Source organism: Pteropus medius, unplaced genomic scaffold (genome assembly GCF_902729225.1).
Source record: "Pteropus medius unplaced genomic scaffold, Ma_sr-lr_union100, whole genome shotgun sequence".
NCBI classification, from domain to species: Eukaryota; Metazoa; Chordata; class Mammalia; order Chiroptera; family Pteropodidae; genus Pteropus; species Pteropus medius.
Window position 1 is genome coordinate 5,657,827 of NW_024340696.1, and position 20,382 is coordinate 5,678,208.

The 20,382-nt window shown below is 35.4% G+C and overlaps 1 protein-coding gene and 1 long non-coding RNA gene across 7 annotated transcripts in view; one reads left to right on the forward strand and one right to left on the reverse strand.

Moving 5' to 3' along the window:
- The window catches only part of BBOX1 (gamma-butyrobetaine hydroxylase 1), a 62,485-nt gene extending 47,894 nt beyond the window's left edge, over nt 1-14,591 (forward strand). The window contains exons 5-8 of one of the 4 annotated variants that reach the window (XM_039866017.1): nt 3,999-4,104; nt 8,985-9,181; nt 13,463-13,629; nt 14,111-14,591. In XM_039866017.1, the coding sequence (XP_039721951.1) occupies nt 3,999-4,104; nt 8,985-9,181; nt 13,463-13,629; nt 14,111-14,271 (631 nt within the window). In that variant the 3' untranslated portion in view covers nt 14,272-14,591. Of the gene's footprint in view, nt 1-1,658; nt 1,915-3,998; nt 4,110-8,984; nt 9,182-13,462; nt 13,630-14,110 lie in introns of those variants that run through there. The other 3 variants (XR_005653516.1, XR_005653519.1, XR_005653517.1) reach the window with 3 other exon arrangements.
- Nucleotides 1-20,382, reverse strand: part of LOC120605094 (uncharacterized) — a 147,093-nt gene that overhangs the window by 12,107 nt on the left and 114,604 nt on the right. The gene's annotated exons all lie outside the window — the stretch shown is intronic.

Consider the following 20,382-nt stretch of genomic DNA (forward strand, 5'->3'; position numbering starts at 1 on the left):
AAGAAAAGCAGAAATTTGAAGAGAAACCAAGAATAAACAGAGCAAACTCTCTCCACTCCAGCCCAAACTAAACTTCTCTTACTTCTGTTAGGCCATGTTCTCTCTCTCCACTGGGCCTTCTAACATGCTATTTCTTCTTCCTACAATGACTTTTACTCTTCTAGGCAAATCCTACCTAATCTTCACTTCTTCACACTCATAACAGTTTGTACTTTAGCTTTGGAAAATAAATCATACTAATTTGTCTTCCCCACAGACTGTAAGTTTCAAGAGGTACAAGTTTGTTCTATTCTATTCTGCATCCTCATTTCCTGGACCATTGTCTGTGTCTAATAAATGATAATGGGAAAATAAATGTCTGGAGCTCTGGTGAGTGATTACTTCTGGGAAGTCATATGTGAATATGTTACTACTGTAGTTAGAAATAATATGCAAACTGATATTCCTTTGGATGGCTGACTATAAAATTTTTTGTTAGCTAGAAGATTCTTTTCCAAGTTAAAATTTAAAAATTAAAATATGAGGCATTATGTTTTCAGTCCAGCTGGTTAGGTAATGATGTTCAAAAGAAGATATTCTTCTATAATCTGCAAGAAGAGCTTGCAGCAGGTTAACTGGGAGTTGTAGCTGCTGATGATAATAAATCCAAGTGGCAGATGTAGAACATCTTTTCATATAAGTAGTACTTCAGAAAAGACAAAGATTACAGATAAATCCAGCATGATTTTCCAAGTGTGAGCCACTAACCAAAAGAGTATAAAATCTGTCACCAAGGGTATAAAGGATAAATCTACAAAAACAATATTTAAGCATTTATAAACACTGAAGTTTTCAAATTTATGACAAAACACTAGAAATATCATGAAATGTCATGATATCTATCACTGGCCATCTAGATTTGAGTGAATCTAGCAAATTAACATTTAAATCAAACCCATGAAATATTCTCTAAAAATCATGATTTTAATGTACAGGAGCTTTTGACAAAACCCTTGACTAGATGAGAAAAATATAAGGGAAACTTCTAATTAAATGCTGAAAATGACATGAATGGCTCAGTGGTTTTTTGTTTTTTTGTTTTTGTCTTCGTTTTTTTTTTTTTAAGTAGCATCTTTGTTTGTTTAGCTTTGTTGAAAATTGCATCTTTGGCAAAAGCAGGGTTATATGTAGCACAATACCATTGGATTAAGATGCCTGCCTCTTTGGTTTTAGAAGAATCTGGCCCAGCACCTCTGCTTCACTCTTGACAATTCTTGATAATCTGCTTGAGTTGTTGCATTACTTGGAACAACTTTAGAATGTGTCTCTAATGAGAGGTGCATGTAAGTACACCTTTATCTCACTAAGGCTTCACAAGAGGGCTTTTAAAAAATGGTTTCTACACAGGCTGCTGGATCATGTTTGCATTTATTTCTGCTGTGTTTCATTGGAGATTTGGATCTGGGAAGGTGAAATGAAAACTTAGAGTCTTAGACAATCAGCAGCAGCCTTCTCAGCATGATTCATTTCTGTAAGGATATAGAAAGGTAGACCAAATGACATTTCTAGAATTTTTCCAGACTTATGCTAGAACTATTAGGAGAATGTTTTATGATTGGAATTGGCTCACTCCTTTCTTGGGATTTATCATTATGCATGACCACAGACTTTTAGACTATACATCCCATACCGTGCCAAAGATACTTTAGGGCTGAAAAATGTTGATCATCTCCTGCCAGTTAGCTCAGAAGACTGAAGAACTGCTCTGATGAAGCCAAGTAATAGGCTCCATCCCTGTAGAAGCCAGTTAATGTCAAATGAAGAGAGCTGTTCCCTGGCTAAAGCTTGCACCTTGAATCTCAGCCAGCTCTTGGCTGCCGCAAAACTCAGTTAATTTACCCTCGATCATAGGAGAAACCAGGAAAGACAATGTAGGTGAGTCAATGCAAAACCATCATCACTCTTGAAAAGAAAATCTAAATATAGTCATTTCCTACTGACAGTGTCAACAGCATCATCTTCTTAGTCAAAAGTTGTTATATATTCTACAACTTGAAATTACTTTGTCTCCTTAAATCCCTTCCTACGTGTTAATTCTTGGAATGCTGATGTTGACAGCAGTCTTTATCTGTATTATATATGGGATTTGGAGTGGCATGAACTTTATAGAGAACATGTATTTCTTGGCTACAGTCACTAAATATAATGGATTGCCTGACTCATACTTGAAATGAGTTGCAGCAGGCTGTATACACTTCTTTTCTCCTTTCACTGGGTCTCTTTCCAGTTCATGGCCACATGTGGATAGCTCTTTAACCTTTACTAAAACATATACTAGGCTTTCCATCCTGAATTTAAATGAGGGGGGGGGAAAAAAAACCAGAGCAAAATAGCTAGTTTTATCCTCAACCCCAGAGAACGGAGGAAGAAGCACTACCTTTTCACTTCAGATTCCTCTGCCTAAAATACATCTCTCAGAAATTCACAGTTTTCCTTTCCTGATTTTATTCAGGTTTCTATGAAAAATGCCAGCTCTTTCTAAAAGAGCAGTTCCCAAAGCATCATCTCTGTCATGATATTCTCCTGATCTCCAATTCTTATCTCCTTATCTTGCTTTATTTTCTTAATAGGACTCATCTCTATGTGATATTAGATTTGGTAATTCATCTTTTTTGTTTCCTGCTCTATATCTAAAGCAAAAACAATACCTGGAATAAAAGAGATGTTCAATATATATTTTTCAATAAATGATGTGATAAATGTGAACATAAATAAATAAATAGATATTGTAAATCATACATATATATATATAGTGGCTTTTTTTTTTTCCAAAACAACTTTGGTTCATTTGGAAACACAGCTTCCTTCCAATTATCCATTGTCTCAGACTTCTGAGAGAAAAGCTTTACAAAATCTGAATAATGGTTTCTTTTCTTGTCACAGAGTTGCAAGTAATCCCTAGTTCTTTTGTTAATTAACATCTCTTAACTTTTAAGCCAAGTTGTGTTTTTTGATAATGGAGATAAAAGTTGGCATAACACAAAATTAACCATTTTCAAGGGTCATTTATTCCAATGACAATGTTTTAAAACAATTATTTCTATCTAGTTTTAATACATTTTCATCACTAATTTTTTTTAACTAATTATTCACCTTGGAAGGGTAGGAAACTAATCCATTACATTGCAAAATGCTAAATAATGGGAAAGAATCAAGCATATATCTCATCATTCCTATGTAGATATTGTATGGGGTAACCAAATACTAAATGAGGGAAAACAGATCTTTTAAAACATTTTCAACTGATAAACAAAAAAGAAATTTTTCTTTTGTATTTCACTCTTTAGGACTCGTAGTGAATTGATGGATCTAGCTGTGTGCAAACATCACAAAAAGAAAGAAATCTAGACAGTCTGTATCTTGTAATAAAATAATACCATCTACGTTTTGCCAAGAATTAAAAAGCCCCTACATTTAGCTGCCAATTTCCCAGAAACGCAGAGGATGGAGGAACAGGTTAAACTATACTATGACTATGCAGAATGGGAAGAAACTTTTTAATGAGTAAGAAGTTTTAATTTAGAGTAATGGAAATGTTTCGAAACTAGGTAGATAGAGCTGGTGACTACCAAAATTTAAAGGTATTAAATGCCACTGAATTGTTCACTTTAAAATGATTTGTTTTATGTTATGTGAATTTCACCTCAATAAATTATTTATAAAAAAGCACTACAGCTATGAAAAAACATAACCTACAATTTCACATACACCTCTTTATAAACTGTAGGCTAGACAGATGTATTCTCTTTCGGAGAGGAAAAGAGCTGTGAGGAGATGCTAATTCGGAAATGGTTACTTTAGGAAAAGAAAGGTCAGCGTATCTTTCTTGGCTGATGGTCATTAAGGTAATTATTTCATAAAGTGAAGTTTCCATTTCCCCCATGTATCAAGTTCATTCTAACACATTTCCTCTGGCTTAGCAACAGCCTGTTTAAACATATGTTTCTTGTATTTTACAGACATACTTGGCAAGTGCAAGACAAAATCAACGCAAACAATGTAGCTTACACAACTGGGAAGCTAAGTTTTCACACTGATTATCCAGCCCTCCATCATCCACCTGGGGTAAGGTGAGCCTCATCATATCTTCCATAAGGCAGGCCAAGGACCAATATCCTATATTTTGAGCCTAGAAAATTATATGTTTCACTAGCTAATTTGTCTTATGTAGATCTTTCTCCAAACACAATCCAAACTCACAAAATCTCTGTACCTAAATCCTAAATAGCTTCACATTCCCAAGGGATAGAAGAATTTCATGTTATGGTTTTTTAAAAACAATTTTTGTTTCTTCCTGAAAATAACCACTGGCACTTTTGCTTTGCAAATACATTTAACCACAGCAGTACATTTTGAGGCCCTTTTGCACATTTACCATTCCCAGGAGAATTTAAAAAGAGCAAAGAAAACAAGGGAACATAATGTAGGATTTTTCCTACGAAGTCACATGGCCATCATTCATATTAATTAACTATTACTGCAAAAAAAACCCACTCTATAACTAAATGACTTAAAGGAACATTTACTTAGGTCATGTTTTTATAGTTTGAGCTGCCTCCATCTGGGCAGTTCTGCTGCTGCTGAGTTGGCTAGGGGCTAGTTAACCTAGGTAGTAGCTGGGATGGCTGTCTCTGCTCCACTTGATCTATCTTATCATTCTCCAGCTGGCTAGCCCACCCAGGCTTATGCACGTGGCAGCTGTCAGAGTTTCCAGAGAACAAGCCAAAATATATAAGGCCCCTCAAGACTTAAGGTAGTAAGAGACACAATGTTACTTCTGCCATGTTTTATTTCATTTTATCATTTATTTATTTATTTATTTTGGTCAAAGCAAGTCGTAAGTTTTGGTCAGAATCAAGAGATGAGGAAGTAGAGGCCACCTTTTATGGGAAAAGCTGCAAAGGCATACTACAAGGGGTATGAAGTCAAGGAGCAGAATAGCTCTGTCTATTTTTGGAAACCTTCTGCTCTCCGGTCAAGATTTATTGTCAAGGAAGGAAATGTTGGGCATGGAACTACAAATCCTCCAGAATTTCTAGAAGGACCCTCTTCCACTATGTTATTACAAAACTGTCATTTTGTAAAACCAGCTACATTTTACAAAAGCATTGTTTTTGCTAAACCAAGAAACAAATAATCACAAAGCTACCTTTGAAAAGATATTTTGTTTCTATTTTTAGAGCTAAATGGGACTAAATGAAATGACTACACAGAAATTTATATCTTTAAAGGTAAATAGAAGAGGAAATTTGGAGTTATTCTCTAGTTAATGAAGATAAGATGGATAAAAATGAAAATTACTCAGTTTTTTCCATCATGCTGACTGAACAAGTTTTCTCTGTGCCCTCGTTTTTATCCATTGTCCTCGCCAGTACTAACTAAGCTGGTCTAGTATTTGACTTCACATTTTAAATTATTTTGCTGATTGTAAAATACCAGATGAGTTCTTTGAACTAAATGATGACAGTGAAATGACCACTATAGTCATTTTGGGAGATGGGGCTTGGGGGAGGAAGAGATATACAACATGATTTATTCTAATCGTGGTCCAAAAATTTTCTAAAACGTTATAGGGTTAAAAGCCAAAATAATCAGCTCGGTTTGTCTGCTAAATATAGGTTGGAAAGTTATATGGAATAAAGTTTTAAAAATTAGACCAGAAAACTAAAGCTTCTATTTGAATTTTTAAATTATCTGCGGTGGGTTTTTTTGTTTGTTTGTTTTGTTTTGTTTTGTTTTGTTTTGTTTTGTTTTGTTTTGTTTTGTTTTGTTTTTTATGAGTTTAGGTTTTGTTTCTGGGTTAAAATTGAAAGCCTATGGAAAAGTGATTAAATGACTTCATAAATATTCCTAAAGTATAGTATAGTGCTTGACATTTTCATAACATTTTGTAGTCTTTCAAAGCATTTTTACTTACATTACTTTATCTGATCTCTCTTAGCATTCCTTTAAGGTAGAACAGGATGAATCATGTATTTTTATGTCCAATGAGGAAATGACACACAGCAAGGTTAAATACTTTCACAAGGTGACATCTGATTAATAGGGAACTTGGAATTGAACCCAGGACTCGATCTAGCTTTTTCACCACACCATACTGGTCTTGAGTTGGACTTTCTAATTTCCATAATTTATATAATGTGATGAATATTTATAGACATTGTCATATGTTAAAAACTCTTTAAATACAGCAACTGAATCTTATACTTCTCTGTATTCCAAGATTTAACCCAGCACCTTTCATGTAGTAGAGATTTAACCGACACGCTATCAAGAGGCAAAGAAATGCCATAAAGTTGTACCTGTCTCCATCAGCAAATGAAACATCCAAAGCTAAAATCTCCCAATAGGAGATTTTAAAAGATGTTCCTGAAATGTCTAGATTTTATTAAAAGAATAGTTAAAATATAGGCACCTCCTTGTGCTATTGTTTTTCAGGGATTTTGGCCCAAAGTTCAAGTGTTTTCATAACAAACAGAATAAGTCAATGTTCTTTTCAGTACAGACGAAATGATCCAGATAAGTTACCTGCTGAGAATTCAGTTTGATCAATTTGGATCATATGGGTCAGGGACAAGGAAGCACATCTTTAATGAAATGCAGATGTTGCTTCGCTCACTTCTTTGTCTGGGCCAAAAGTCACATGCTGCCATAAAGTAACATTTAGAAAGAAAATATTTTTGGTTCTGAATGACTTACATGAAATAAAGTTGGGTTTTATACACATCAACATATATTTACTTTTTGAATTAGCAGTGAAAGTATTATCTGGCTCCATCATCTTTTTTCTTTCATTAAAATATAAGTATATAACAGAAGATTATTACTTGGCCTTGCCATATGTAAAAGACATCAGATGACTTTTGTTAAAATTTATATTTGAAATATTCTGTGACTTCATTATGGAAAATCTAAGAAACAAAATTAAAGAACACTGATTCTCCCAGAGACAAAGTTATGCTATTGTTTTGCCTTCTTGGAATTTGGCACATTGAGGCTGAGATTTTCATTTCATCTTCTTTTAATCCAGTTGCTTCACTCTTCAATGCCCTGGTGATGAGGTAGTTTCCTGCAATGACTTGGTCAGCTTAAGCATGTATTTTTTTTGAGTTTAGAAAAATTGGCATCAGTTTAAGAGCTGAACAATTACCAATTTAGACCAGTTCTCTCCTAACATCAGAAAATAAGGCATCATCAATCTGAAATGGAATTTTAAAGTTTACAAAGCACATAGACACATACTACACAATACTGAATTATTAAGAGTACTGTAAAAAAAAAATTCTCTTTTTATAGGAAAAGAACTTGCTGTATGAAGATTTTAAGGCAAATAAACCAAAGTCTGAATTCCACCTTTACCATCCATTAGCTGAGATTTTACTAGCCGGACAATTTTTTTCAGCTCTGGGTATCAGTTTCTTCACCTTCAAAATGGAGATAAAAGTATCAAATTCTAAGGACTATAGTGAAAAATTAATAAGTGTATATGACAATCATAATTTGAGAATAAGTATGTATAAAACATTGAGAAAATTAATGCAGTTTTGTAAGGGTGGCAGGATTTGTGTTCTAGACCTGCATTATTTAATATAGTAGTCACTAGCCACAAATGACTATTTAAATTTTAATTTAAATTAGTTACATTTTGAAAAAAACTAAAATTCAGTTCCTCAGTTACTCTAAACATATTTCAAATACGCAATAGCCATGTGGGACTATTGATGACTATATAGGGCAGCGTAGAACATTTCCACCATTGCAGAAAGTTCTAATGAACTGCACTGTTCTAAGCAATTATGGAAATTGCCTAGAACAAGGTATATGGATGTTTTTCTCACTCATATCGATATCCCCCTAGTCTAGGCCTTTGATCATATTGCCTCTTCCTTTCTGCAGGAATTGTGAGACATTGGTTTTGATTTTTATTTCACTCAGTAAGAATAAAGTTGTCACAGCTGAATAGTGTTAGTTTTTTCAAGCAGGAAATTGGGGCCTAAATTTAGGTATTCAAAATCACCCACCCATGCTGACTTACCAAAAGGAGTCATATAACCAAGGAAAACAAACAAACTCCATTCAAGAAATATTTTTAAAATTTTACTATGTTTGCTTTTCAAAATGAAATAATATTAAACATTTTCCCCTAAATCTTAGTAAAAACACCTAACATTATCCTTTTGGTTTCACATTCCCAGTGTTTCTTGAGTTTATCTCTCCTCATAGCCCCACCCTACCTTATTCCCTTCTTATCCTTACATCTGAACTACTGCATTAGATACCCAAGTAGTTACTCTCTCACTAGGTCCCCCTTAAAAAAATTTATCCCATGTAGCACCACTGGACTAATAGTCAAAATTCAGTTTTGACTTCTATATTCAAAAGCCTTTAGTGATTCTCCTCTGTACACTAGAGAAAGCCCAATATCCTTCATCTGACATTCAAGACTCTCCATGATAAGGTTCCAAATTACCTTTCCAACTGGATCTACTATTCCCAGGTGTGACCCTCTACTGCAGCCAAACTTTTTGATACACAGTGACATGTGCATTTCGTCATTGCCACCTGACTTGCTGTCTCCATCCTATTCTATTCAAAATCTTATCCTCCCTCCTTTACCCAGATTAAATTCTGCCTCCTTCATAAAGCCAACATGAAGTCATAAATACTCCAACATGAAGTGCTCAGTCCCTGCAGCTATTATCTGTGCCTTTCATTTACTAATGAACATTATTATGCCTGTGCTCATGTCTTCAATTATACCAATGTCTGAATTATAAAATGTTAATTACAAGCTACTTTTTCTCCCTAAACCCTTTCTCTGCTGCACAAAGACAAATGAAAAAGGTTTGTTGATTTTAGTGCATCCATATCCTTCTGTATCTTTCTTTAACATAGTGTTAGAATACGTAAGCGCATGTCATTTTAAAACATATTTCTCTTTATAGGTTCAGCTTCTGCACTGCATAAAACAAACTGTCACTGGAGGTGATTCAGAAATTGTAGATGGATTTAATGTGTGCCGAAAGCTCAAGGAAAAAAATCCACAAGCATTTCAGATTTTGTCCTCCACTTTTGTGGACTTCACAGACATTGGAGTGGATTACTGCGATTACTCTGTACAATCTAAACACAAAATTATAGAGTAAGTGCTATTTATAAATTTCTCACAGCAATAAAACAGTTGACAGCAAAAGTTTCATGAACCTAAAGCTTAAACTGTAGAAAGCTTCATTTAACTCCAGAGCTTTACTTTTTATTAACACTTTAATCAAATTTTATAAGGGAAGATAAAAAAACTTTTCGCCATAAAAAAATTCTTTATCAAATTTCATAAAATCTCTATTCTTAACATGAGAAATAACTAAGACTTCATGTCCACTTAAGTTTTAAAATATAAATTCTACATTGTTATAACCAGTGTGATTATACCAGTCAAAGTGAAAGAATCTAACACAAATTAAATCCAGGAGTTAAACAATGTCATCTGAAATTGATCTCTTTTTTCTTCACCTCTTAGCTTTACCATCCTATGTGTTGGCTACATTTTCAAAGATAATCAATGGAAGCTCCAAGTTTTCATTATCGTTAGCACTGGTAATTACAGAACACAAAAAGCATTTATTTGTAAATAGCTACAACAAAGCTGAATAATTCACTGCCTGATTTGTGTCCAAGTGTATCCTCGAGGCAATCACTATAGACGAAAAGTCTGACAATTCTGATTGGCCATTCTTGGATCATATGTTCATCTCTGGAGCCTCAGCTGAACCACACGGGCTAAGAATAAAACAGGGATGTCTCCCCGAATTGATGCCAACAAAAATCATCTGTTCCCTACAAAGAGCATTTTGTGTTTTCTTCTCATTCGATAGTACTTGATCATAATTTTTTAAGTATCTATGAAGGCCATAAATTTATCTTTTTATTTGAGAATTATAGTGTGTTTCCAGGACATGGTTTATTTAATTATACCTCAGTTGATGCAATTTGGGGTGTTTCCAATTTTAGAAGTGAATTATATTCTTTAAGGAGAAATAGCCAAATAATATGAAAATAAACGCATTTAATTAATCTTTAAATCCTGAGTATACTCACTCAGTTTTCTCATATACATATAGAGCCTTCGTTTCTTCATTCAATAAATATTTATTGAGGCCAGCCACTATTTCTGATGCATGGGATCTGTCAGTGAAAAAAATAAAGATCCATTTAACAAATGAGTAAATTACAGTGAATGTTAAAACATTTGTAAGTGCTTAATAAAAAAGGAAAAGTAGGGCAGGATAAGGAGAATCTGTAGTACTAAAGACTTAAGAAGGACGGAACTTACATCATTAAATAATGTAACAAGGAAAAGTTTTACTGAGTAAGTGATATTTGAGCAAAAACTTAAATGAGGACGATTTCTCAGGAGATAAGCAGTTTCCAGAAACAGCTAGAGCAGAGGTCCTAAGAAGGTCCTAAAAACATGTTTAGTGTGTTCAAAGAAAGCAAGGAGAGAGACCACCTAGGAAGACCAGGTGCTGTAGGCATAAAAAAAAAAAAAAAAAAAAAGAAAGAAAGAAAAGTAAAAAAGAAAGCAAGGAGGCCAGTGTGGAGCTGAGTATTAAGAGAGGAAAGTCAAATGGGGATCAATTCATGTAGAGCCTTGTTAGCCATCGGAAGAGCGTTGGCTTTCACTCTTAATGAAATAGGGAGCTGCTGCAAGATTTTGACAAAAAGAGAGACACTCATGTAAATTTATTTACATTTTAAATGGATCATCCTGGCTGCTGTGCTAAATGAGGTGTAGAAAAGCAACAGGAATAGGAAGACCAGTTAGGAAGCTACTGCAGGACTTTAGGTGATGCCTTGAAAATGAGTGGTCCGCACAGAAATAGGGGCAGTGTGGAGAAGCGTGCCTTTTCAGATATATTTTGTAGGTCAAAACAGCGTATTTTCCTGACAAATTGGATAAAGGTTATGAGAGAAAGGCAAACATCAAAAATAAATTCTAGTTCAGAATAACATTCTCTGAGAGGTTGGTCATTGAGGTGGGAAAATAACTCTTAGATTTCCAGTTTTAATATAACAGTTTTTACTATTCAAAAATTACCTTAAAACCCCATGAAAAATTGTAATTTTGTTCCGGCACAATAGGTTACTGATTCTGCAAGGCTAGTGAACAGAGGCAAAAAAGCTTACCTACTGCATGAGATTAACTAAATGTTCACCATCTGAATCGTCATTTGGCTTTGATACTTTTTGTATTAAAATTCCAAAATTTGCCTGTTTTCAAGGCCTCAGGGATACCCCTAGAAAATATCAAATGGTTAACATTAATCCACTTCAAAATGTATTTTTAACATCGGGAGGTGAAACAAAGAGGGATTTTCAACTCATTGAGGGCCTCGGTCTCCTGCGTGTTTGTGTTTATTTCTTTTTCTTTGTGATAACTTTTTAATTTTTTTTGAGATGCTTATCTCCTATCTAGTACAAAAAGATCTTGGAGGCTCTTGACAGAGTTAGGTATAATACAGTACAATAAAAAATAAACAAATGAAGAAACTCAGACAAAGATAATAATGATGAGATTAAGCTATAGCAGTGCTTTTTAGTGGTTACAAATGCAATCATATGAATACAACCCCTTCCCTTGTTAGTGGTGGGATCTTGGTGAAGTGACTTATGCTCACTAAGTCATCATAAAAAGGGGGTATAATATTAATACTTACCACATACAATCGAAGTAAGAATTAGATATAGTAAATGGATGTCCCCTCTGACGCAGAAAGGGCAAAATAAATTTTAGCTAGCTTTATGATTTCCATAAAGTTCAACACATTTACTGGTGATAGATTTTAATTTCAGCTCTGAGTTTCTACAGACCAAAGCAAGGAGAGAACATATTTAACTTGCAAGATTCGAGATGTTTAATACAGATTCTCATAAAAAGAGATGTAGGGGGCAACCCATAGTGACATTCCCACAACAAATTCAAGAAGTTCCATCAAACATCACATCTCTCGATAAAACAATGTTATAACAAATAAGAGTATTCACAGCACCAACTCTGATTGTAGGAGGTGATTCAATGGTCCTTCGATTGGGTTCTTTTGTTGGCATCACTGATGATGATTTGCTTTTGCTGTTTCGAAGTCACCATGTTGTCGGTTTATGTTCAAATGCTTGTCCTTTATGTATAGTTAATATATAGCCAGGTATTCCTTATCTTTAGGAGCTTTTTACCCTTTCTCATCATATAGACTGCATTGGGGCTTTCCTTTTATTCTGTTATTACATGCAAAATTTCCTTCCTGCTCAGATTCAATTTTGCATTTTAGATTGCTCTTCAAGATGCCTGCCACTGGTAACATTTTTCCGTTCTCAAAATAATGTTTTCTCTAGACCTCATAATTAATTTGCTTGCTATTTCCCCTCATGTCTTGCTGAGGATGTTAAATAATAAACTTGGGTCTTGTTTTCTCAGGTAGAAAGTTAATACCAGGTGAAAAGAGACAGAAACTGAGAGAGAAACAGAGAGACAGAGACAGAGACAGAGACAGAGAGAGACAGAGAGGAAATTGATTATTTTTGCCTATATTTGTGAACTTTTGGAAAAGAAAGCTTGATACAATGTACCATGGGACACACAATGCTGATTTAATTTGATTAATGGATCACAAAATTCCTTTCACTGATATGTGAGGATACACACACGGACTCTAAAAGAGAGAGCTCATAACTACCATAACCATTCCCATTAAGAAATTATGGTGTTAGTGGGGAAAACAAAAACAAATAACAGATCACCAGAATGGCTAGAATGGAAGACTGCCAAGAAGTTTCAAAGTCATGACATTCTTGTCAGTGACAAAGGAGCCATAGATAGATCCAAAGAATGTACTTCAGGCTAGACTCTTCTCTGTTCCTCACTTTCTCCATCTGTAAACTAGGGATTGAATTAGAAACACGTATTTCAAACTTTAAAAAAAAAAAAAAAACACAGATCTTTCTTTCTAATAATGCTCCAAAAAAATCATACTTAAAACCCCAATAGATGAAACATAGTGATTGGCCTACGGACTTATAAAAATATTTTGATACATAAAATCTATTGTTTCAAAGAATAAAGAATGAATTCACTTCCCAAAACATAAAAACTTTTTAACTGGAATCTCTCAGTAACATTTATTTTAAGCTAATTTGACTCATTCTGGCACTTAGGTAGTAAGATTTCAAAAAATACTTGCTAAGTGAATAAATGAAAAAATAAATGAATACACTGCACCACACATAAATAACCTTAACGCCTTCTGTACATGAGTTTAGATTCTTTAATACTGTATTTCACGAATATCTTCCAAGACAAATTGACCCCTAGAAATGTAAATAGATGCTTTGTGACTTTTATATTTTAACTTTTTCTGTTTAAAAAAAATAGATTAGATGATAAAGGCCAAGTGGTTCGCATCAACTTCAATAATGCAACTAGAGACACAATATTTGATGTACCTGTCGAAAGAGTTCAGCCTTTTTATGCTGCTCTGAAGGATTTTGTTGACCTCATGAATTGTAAAGAATTCAAGTTTACTTTCAAGATGAATCCAGGTCAGTGAACATGTTTTCTCAAACAACTGAAAGGCTGTATTTTTTTCGGCCTTAACCATTTAAAGCAATATTTGGAGCAGTTTTTCTCAAATATATCATGTGGAACAGATAACAGTAGAATCTTGGTGAGTAACCAACTAACTTAAAGAGCAGATTCCCGGCCCTTGTCCCTGCTCTATTGATTCTCCAGACTTTAAAATATTCATTTTTAACAAGCTCCTAGGTAATCCTTAAGTAAGAATTATAAAGGTGTCTACCAGGATCCTACCAGGCCGTGTAGTTTAAATGTCAAAAGGTCTAAAACTGTTTGCATCCAATGGCCTGATTTGTGTGAAAAGTAAATGTACACTTTTATATAAAGAAATAAACATACTGTTTCTTGATGCAAGCTAAGTAGCAATGATGTTTTGCATTTTGTACTTTCTAGCTCTGCAAATATTAAACACATGATTACTCATATTGAAAAAAATATTTTGTCTAGGCGATGTGATTACCTTTGATAACTGGCGCTTACTTCATGGCCGACGGAGCTATGAAGCAGGAACTGAGATATCCCGCCATCTAGAAGGAGCTTACGCTGACTGGGATGTGGTAATGTCCAGGCTTCGCATCTTACAGCAGAGTGTTCAGAATAGAAACTGAATCTCCTAGCTATAATTTCAGTAAGATTCCATTGATAGCATTTTGTAAGATATGCAAGGTTACTTGTCTTCACAGTCCATGATCCAGTTCATTGTCATATTAATTTCTTTAACATTGAACATGTCACCTTTCTCACAAGAGTTTTCTTTGTAATTATTTACAATGCCAGCTCTTTAGATGTGGTATCAGTGTTCTCTTTTTTCCAAACAAAACATCCCTTCTCGTCTGTTGCATGTATGATCTAATGTTTTTCCTATATATGAGAGTCACCAGAATGCCTACAAATAGTTTTGTATCAAATAAAACTTTTCTTCAGATAAGGCCTTTTTTAAAGAAAGCTTTTGTTTCAAATAAAGCTTGTGTTTCAAATAAAACTTGTCTAATATAAAACATGTTTCTGCTCTGTTGCCTAGGGTCTCATTTTTCATGACTGCATATGACTGTTTTTATCATGTTTGGGAAAAGTCTTCATGTTTTCAAAAATCTATTTTATTCACTTTTATTAAATAATTCTATTACCCAAATTTCCAGACTTCACCAGTCTGGTGATCTCAGCATTTCCTTTAATACTTAAATTATGACACCAAACCAAAGTATGCCAAATTAAGAGAAATTCTATTCTCCCTAACTTTCCCATACCCCAAATAAATACTCCCAAGGCCAGGATAGCTTACACCTTCCCATGAGTCAGTTCTCCTCATTTCTTGCCTTCAATTACCAACTGGGAAAGGTAGAGCCAAGATGCCTGCAAACTTCATAAATGGACACAATATCTGTTAACCCATGAACAGATTCACCTGCAGGTCTCGGCTTCTTCTACGGCCACTGCCTCGTCCCCATTGGTGGAACACAGATGTCACTACCAGCCATGGAAATCTCACTTCTGTTGAGCCCAGTCCCTTCCCTACTCCTGCCAAAAAGGGGAGCCTCAGCCCTATCATCTGCTGAAATCCTGGCAGTATGTAGATTGTTAGTCCATATATCTTGGGCCCTAACCAAACTCCCTATTTCGAAAGTCTTGATCACTGCTACCACTGTAGAGCTCTACCTGTTGCCTTAAGACCAAATGAAAACACTACTACCAACCACATTTTAACTTTTTCTTCACACTCAGTGTGTCTATGGCACTGGGAGTCTGGATCGAGGGTGACAAGGCCACGTCATCACACTCCTCTGATTCTCTGACTCTGGCATTGAATCCACATCACCAGCAAAGACTGCTTTTTCCCTTATAACACCACCCCTCTGTAGGGACTTTATTGTCCTTTCCTATCCTCTGGTCTTGATGGGGACTATTGTAGTATATCACGCATGTTTGATTCCTTTGAACTTCGAAAAAAATGGGTTGGGTTCTCAATCCCATCTGTCCTAAAACATTCCTAGAATGAAAACTGGTGTATTCAAAAGGGGCATGGCCTGGTTCTCAGAGGCAGCATTCAATACCTAAAAACGAATAATTTTCTAGAGTGACTCTAGCTCCTTCCATTTATAACATCTAAACCCTAGGTACTTGCCCAGCTAACATGACTTATTATACTTTTATTCACTCAGCAGATACTTATCACATATTTGGTATATGTCAACCACTCTGCTAGACTGAGGACACAGATGGACTTGAGATATGCCTGTCAAGAGACTGGTAGGGAAATAGATAAGGAGATAAATGATGATGTGTTATGTTAACAGAATGGTTCATAGGAAGGCGAGCAAGCTAAAATGGGGAAGAGAATGAAAGTTTTAGCCTGAGCTGAATGAGGGTTAAAAGTTTTCCAGGCAAAGATGGGGAAATGACTTTCCAAGTAGTCAAAGGGCAGAAGAGACACAGAGAAATGAGAGTGAACACAGAGCATGTGTTGCCACACAAGTGAGAGAGAGAGTAGGTCGTAACAGTGGTGTGAGTTCTGGAATTGGATGCCTAGGCTCAAATTGTAACAATGACAATTACTTAACTCTTCTTTTAAGCCTCAGTTTTTCTATCTACAAATTAGACTAATAACAGTTCTTATCTCATTAAATTTTTATGAGTATTAAACAAAAGTTTATGCAAAGCATTATTTTCCCAAACTTCTCAGACGATAAAAGTCACCATGATATCTTCAGGTGTGTATTTTTTCAATACAACTTCCCAGGCTTACTCCTTAAAGATTATGATTCAATGGATCTGAGATAAGAACCAGCAATTGTGTTTTTAATAAGCATCCCAGGTGATACATATCATCAGAGAAGTTTGGAAAATATTGATGTAAAGACTTTAGCACAGTTCCTAGCTTAGAGTAAGTACTCAATAGATGTTAACTATTATTAAGTATAATAACAGAGATTGTAAAGGGGGAGGTTGGATTAGTGTTTAAAAAGATATATGAGGCTGGAGACAGATATGGTGGCCAAGTCATGAAATGTCAAAAAGTATGTTGCACTAAAAAGTTGATATTTAATCTTGAAAAGAGTGAGAAGCCATTTAAAGGTTTTCAAGCAATAAAGTGTCTTGATCAGATATTTATTTTTTAAAGATCCATCTGGATTCATTGTAGAGGGAATTGTAAATGAGAAAGACTAGAGACCATAAATCCACTTCTGAGGTTATAAATCTACTTACTGCAGGAAGCCAGATGAGAAGTTAAGAAGATTGAATTAGAATGCTGGGAGAGAGAATGGAGATAGAAGGCTAAATCTAGAAGACTTGATGCTCCACTGCACGTGAAGAATGAGGGAGATGTCCAAGATGTCTCCTAGGTTTCTAGTTGGGAGAAATGATTGCTGATTCCATGCTCCAGGAGAGAAGCAACAATAGCAGAAGCAAGCTTGTGGTCTGGAAAGTGAATCCAGTTTTGAACAGACTAAACTTGCATTTCCCCTGAGCTATTTCTTTTGACAGTTGGATATATATACACATGCAACTCAGGACAGAGACCTGTATTGGAGATCTCCATTTGGAAAGTATATATATGGTAGATGAAATCATCACTTGTTTTCCTGGAGACATGCTGTGGTTGTGACAAAGGTTACAAGCTTTACAGTATGATGATAAACTAATGATATTGGCCTAGTTTGTGGAATCAGTTACACTCTATATGTAAAGAATCAGTGGTGGCTTATATTCAAAATCGGCTAGACCTCTTACATATTATGTTTTGTTGCTAGAAGACAGCATCTCAAGCCAGCACCCTGTGGCCTGGCTGGTTCCTTCTCTGTTGAAAATTATTTCTGCCCTGGAAAGGAGGGACAGAAGGATTGGATACAGTTGCAACAATCTCTGAAGTATTATATAGGACATGACATATTATGAGCTATAGCAGATGGTGCCGACTAAAGATGATTAGATTTCCTGGATATAATATTCTAAAGATTTGACTTCCCCCCAAACTCATAATAGATCTGATGTAACTTGGATTAGAATTTACCCCTATTTGGCAGTGTGGACTCATTATCTGTTCCATTTTTCTGATTTGACTTGAAGAATATTAATTTCTTGGCTAGTTAATTGGAATAACTCCATGGGTCACCAGAATGACACGTCACAAAGTACCTTCACTAGCTTCTATTTCTCCCTCTAGCTGACCACTAAACAGTGAGTAAATATATATCTACTAGATAGGTAGAAGGGGTTTATGCAAAATAAAGAATTCTATGGAAAAACTGAGTGATACTGAAGGTAATTTATCTGTTCAAGAATTTAAACTAAAAGACAGGAGACATTTTAAAAACAAAAATAGCTGTTTATGTCATCCTCAAAAAATATATCATTCTGACAATAAATTTGAACTAAAAGTCTTTGCAATGAAAATTTGATTTGGTTGGACTTATGGCATAAAGCACACCTCTGGGTCTCTGCACATATTTTTTTAGCTGCCTAGAATAATCTTTCCTACTACCTTTTACGCCGGGAAAGTTCCTCCCCCTTGAAAATTCAGCTTGAGTTTTACCTCCCCCATGAATCCTTCCTCCATTCTCTCAATCAGGATAAGGATCTAGTGAGAATATCAGGCATTAATCAAATAATCACAGAAATAAATAATTATTAACTGTGGCAAATGCTATAGAAGAAAAGTCCAAGAAGCAACAAGAGCATAAAATATGAAGACAGGACAAATCTGAGGGAGAGTGGATCTCAGGGAAGCTTTCCCTGAAAAAGTGACTTTTAAGGTGTTTGATGAAGAATGATATATAATAATGATACATTGGGCCTCAATTAATAGAAACTCTGAATCTAACAATAAGGAAACTTTTTATCTCACAAAATATAAAGTCCAGGAAATAAGGCAGGCTCCCCACATTGTGTATCCCCAGCCCCACATCTCTGTGGTTCTCTTGGTTCTGTCTTCCTTCAGGTGTGCGCTTGATCCTCAAGCTGGTAAAATGGCTACAGAAGTTCCAGGCATCACATCCAGACATGGCTACATGGGGAAGAATAAAGAGACCAACTTTCCTGTGTCTCTTTCTTGGAATCAGAGAATCCTTTCCTAAAACCTCACATACAGCCTTTCTCTAATGCTTTCTCAACCATAATTGTGTCAAGTAAATTCTACTAAACTAATTACTGACAAAAGGGAATGGGATTTCTGTAATTAACTTAAATGTGTTAGGATCTGTCCTCAGGCCTGGGGAGGTCTTTACCCCTGGTACACATGGTTGTACTGAGGAGTAGACAACAGAAAAATTAGGATGGAGATGAATGTTAGATGATCTGCTCTAGACAGGAGAGACTTGTCTAGGTGAATGGGGGAAGCAGACAGGGAGGATGTACCAGGCAGAGCAAACAAAGGAAGGTCTCTGAAGTAGTAGGCCAGACAGTGCTCTTGAAGAAACAGATGAAGGCCATGAGTCTAACTAAACAACAATGTTCAATGGACGGTGAATTTTTTAGGCAGAGATGTTTTCATTTATGTTTCCCCAGTGCCTAAATATTTATGAAATAAATGAAAGGAGCTAGGATGGTTGTTTCTTTCAGTACTCTCCATTTTACATATTTAGTGAAACCAATTCACATCCCCAGGACCTCAAATATCTAGAAAAGTTTGTTTTTGTGCCAAGCAGGACCTTATTTCTTTTTCCTCCTCCACTTGTATAACACATTTTATCTATGCGCATATGTAATTGTAGTTTCAAAAGCTTTCTCATTTTCTACTCGCAGATAATTTCATTCACCAGTTTAAAACATCTCAGCAGGGAACTTCCAGTTTCCAGACCATCATATAAGGAACTTCAGAGTCCTTACTCCACCCTAACAAGTAAAAAAATGAACAAACTGAAAAATCAATAACTCTTCTTAGATTTATCAGACAAGTGAGGTCATAGGACAAACCACCACAGTCTCCCAAATTGTAGAGACAAACAGGCAGTTATAAAGAATCACAACTTACCAAAGTGAAAACCTTCACAGAAACCAGTGCCAAGCTGGGGAAACCTGATTTATAATTAACAAATTGCTGGAGGCTCCATGCAGACAAGCCTAAAAGATAAAAACTCCTGAGGGACCCAGACATAGGGAGGCCCTCACATTTTCATTTTACCTGCAAGAACTCTACAGGTCCTCACAGTAAATATTAGAGGGGGGAAAAAACAAAAGCAAAACAAAAACAAAAAACAAAAACAAAAACCCTGTTCTTCCAGTGGGAGAGGAGAAAAGGGACCATTTTGTTCTTCTTAACAAGCCTGCACTCAGGAGAAACTATTCTGCCAGAGCCTAATCTGCATGGGGAGAGGAAAATACATAATTTCAGACCCCTCTAGCCATCCTTTCTCACTTAAGAGGGTGAACCTGAGATGCGCTGAAGTTCACAGTCCAGAGACACAAGTTCACCAAAAGACTGAGACCTAATCATAGGCCTGGAGAACTACGCCTTACCGATACATTATTAAAGGCCTACTTACCACAGTTCCTTTTACCTAGTATATCATGTCCATATTTCAACAAAAACATTACAAGGCATACTAAAAGATGCACAGTTTGAAGGGACTGAACAAGCATCAGAACCAGAGTCGGATATGAATATTGGAATTATCAGACCAGGAATTTTAAAAAACAATGATTAATAGCTAAGGGCTTTAATGTAAAAAGTAGACAATATTCAAGAACACATGGCTAATGTAAGTAGAGAGATGGAAATTCTA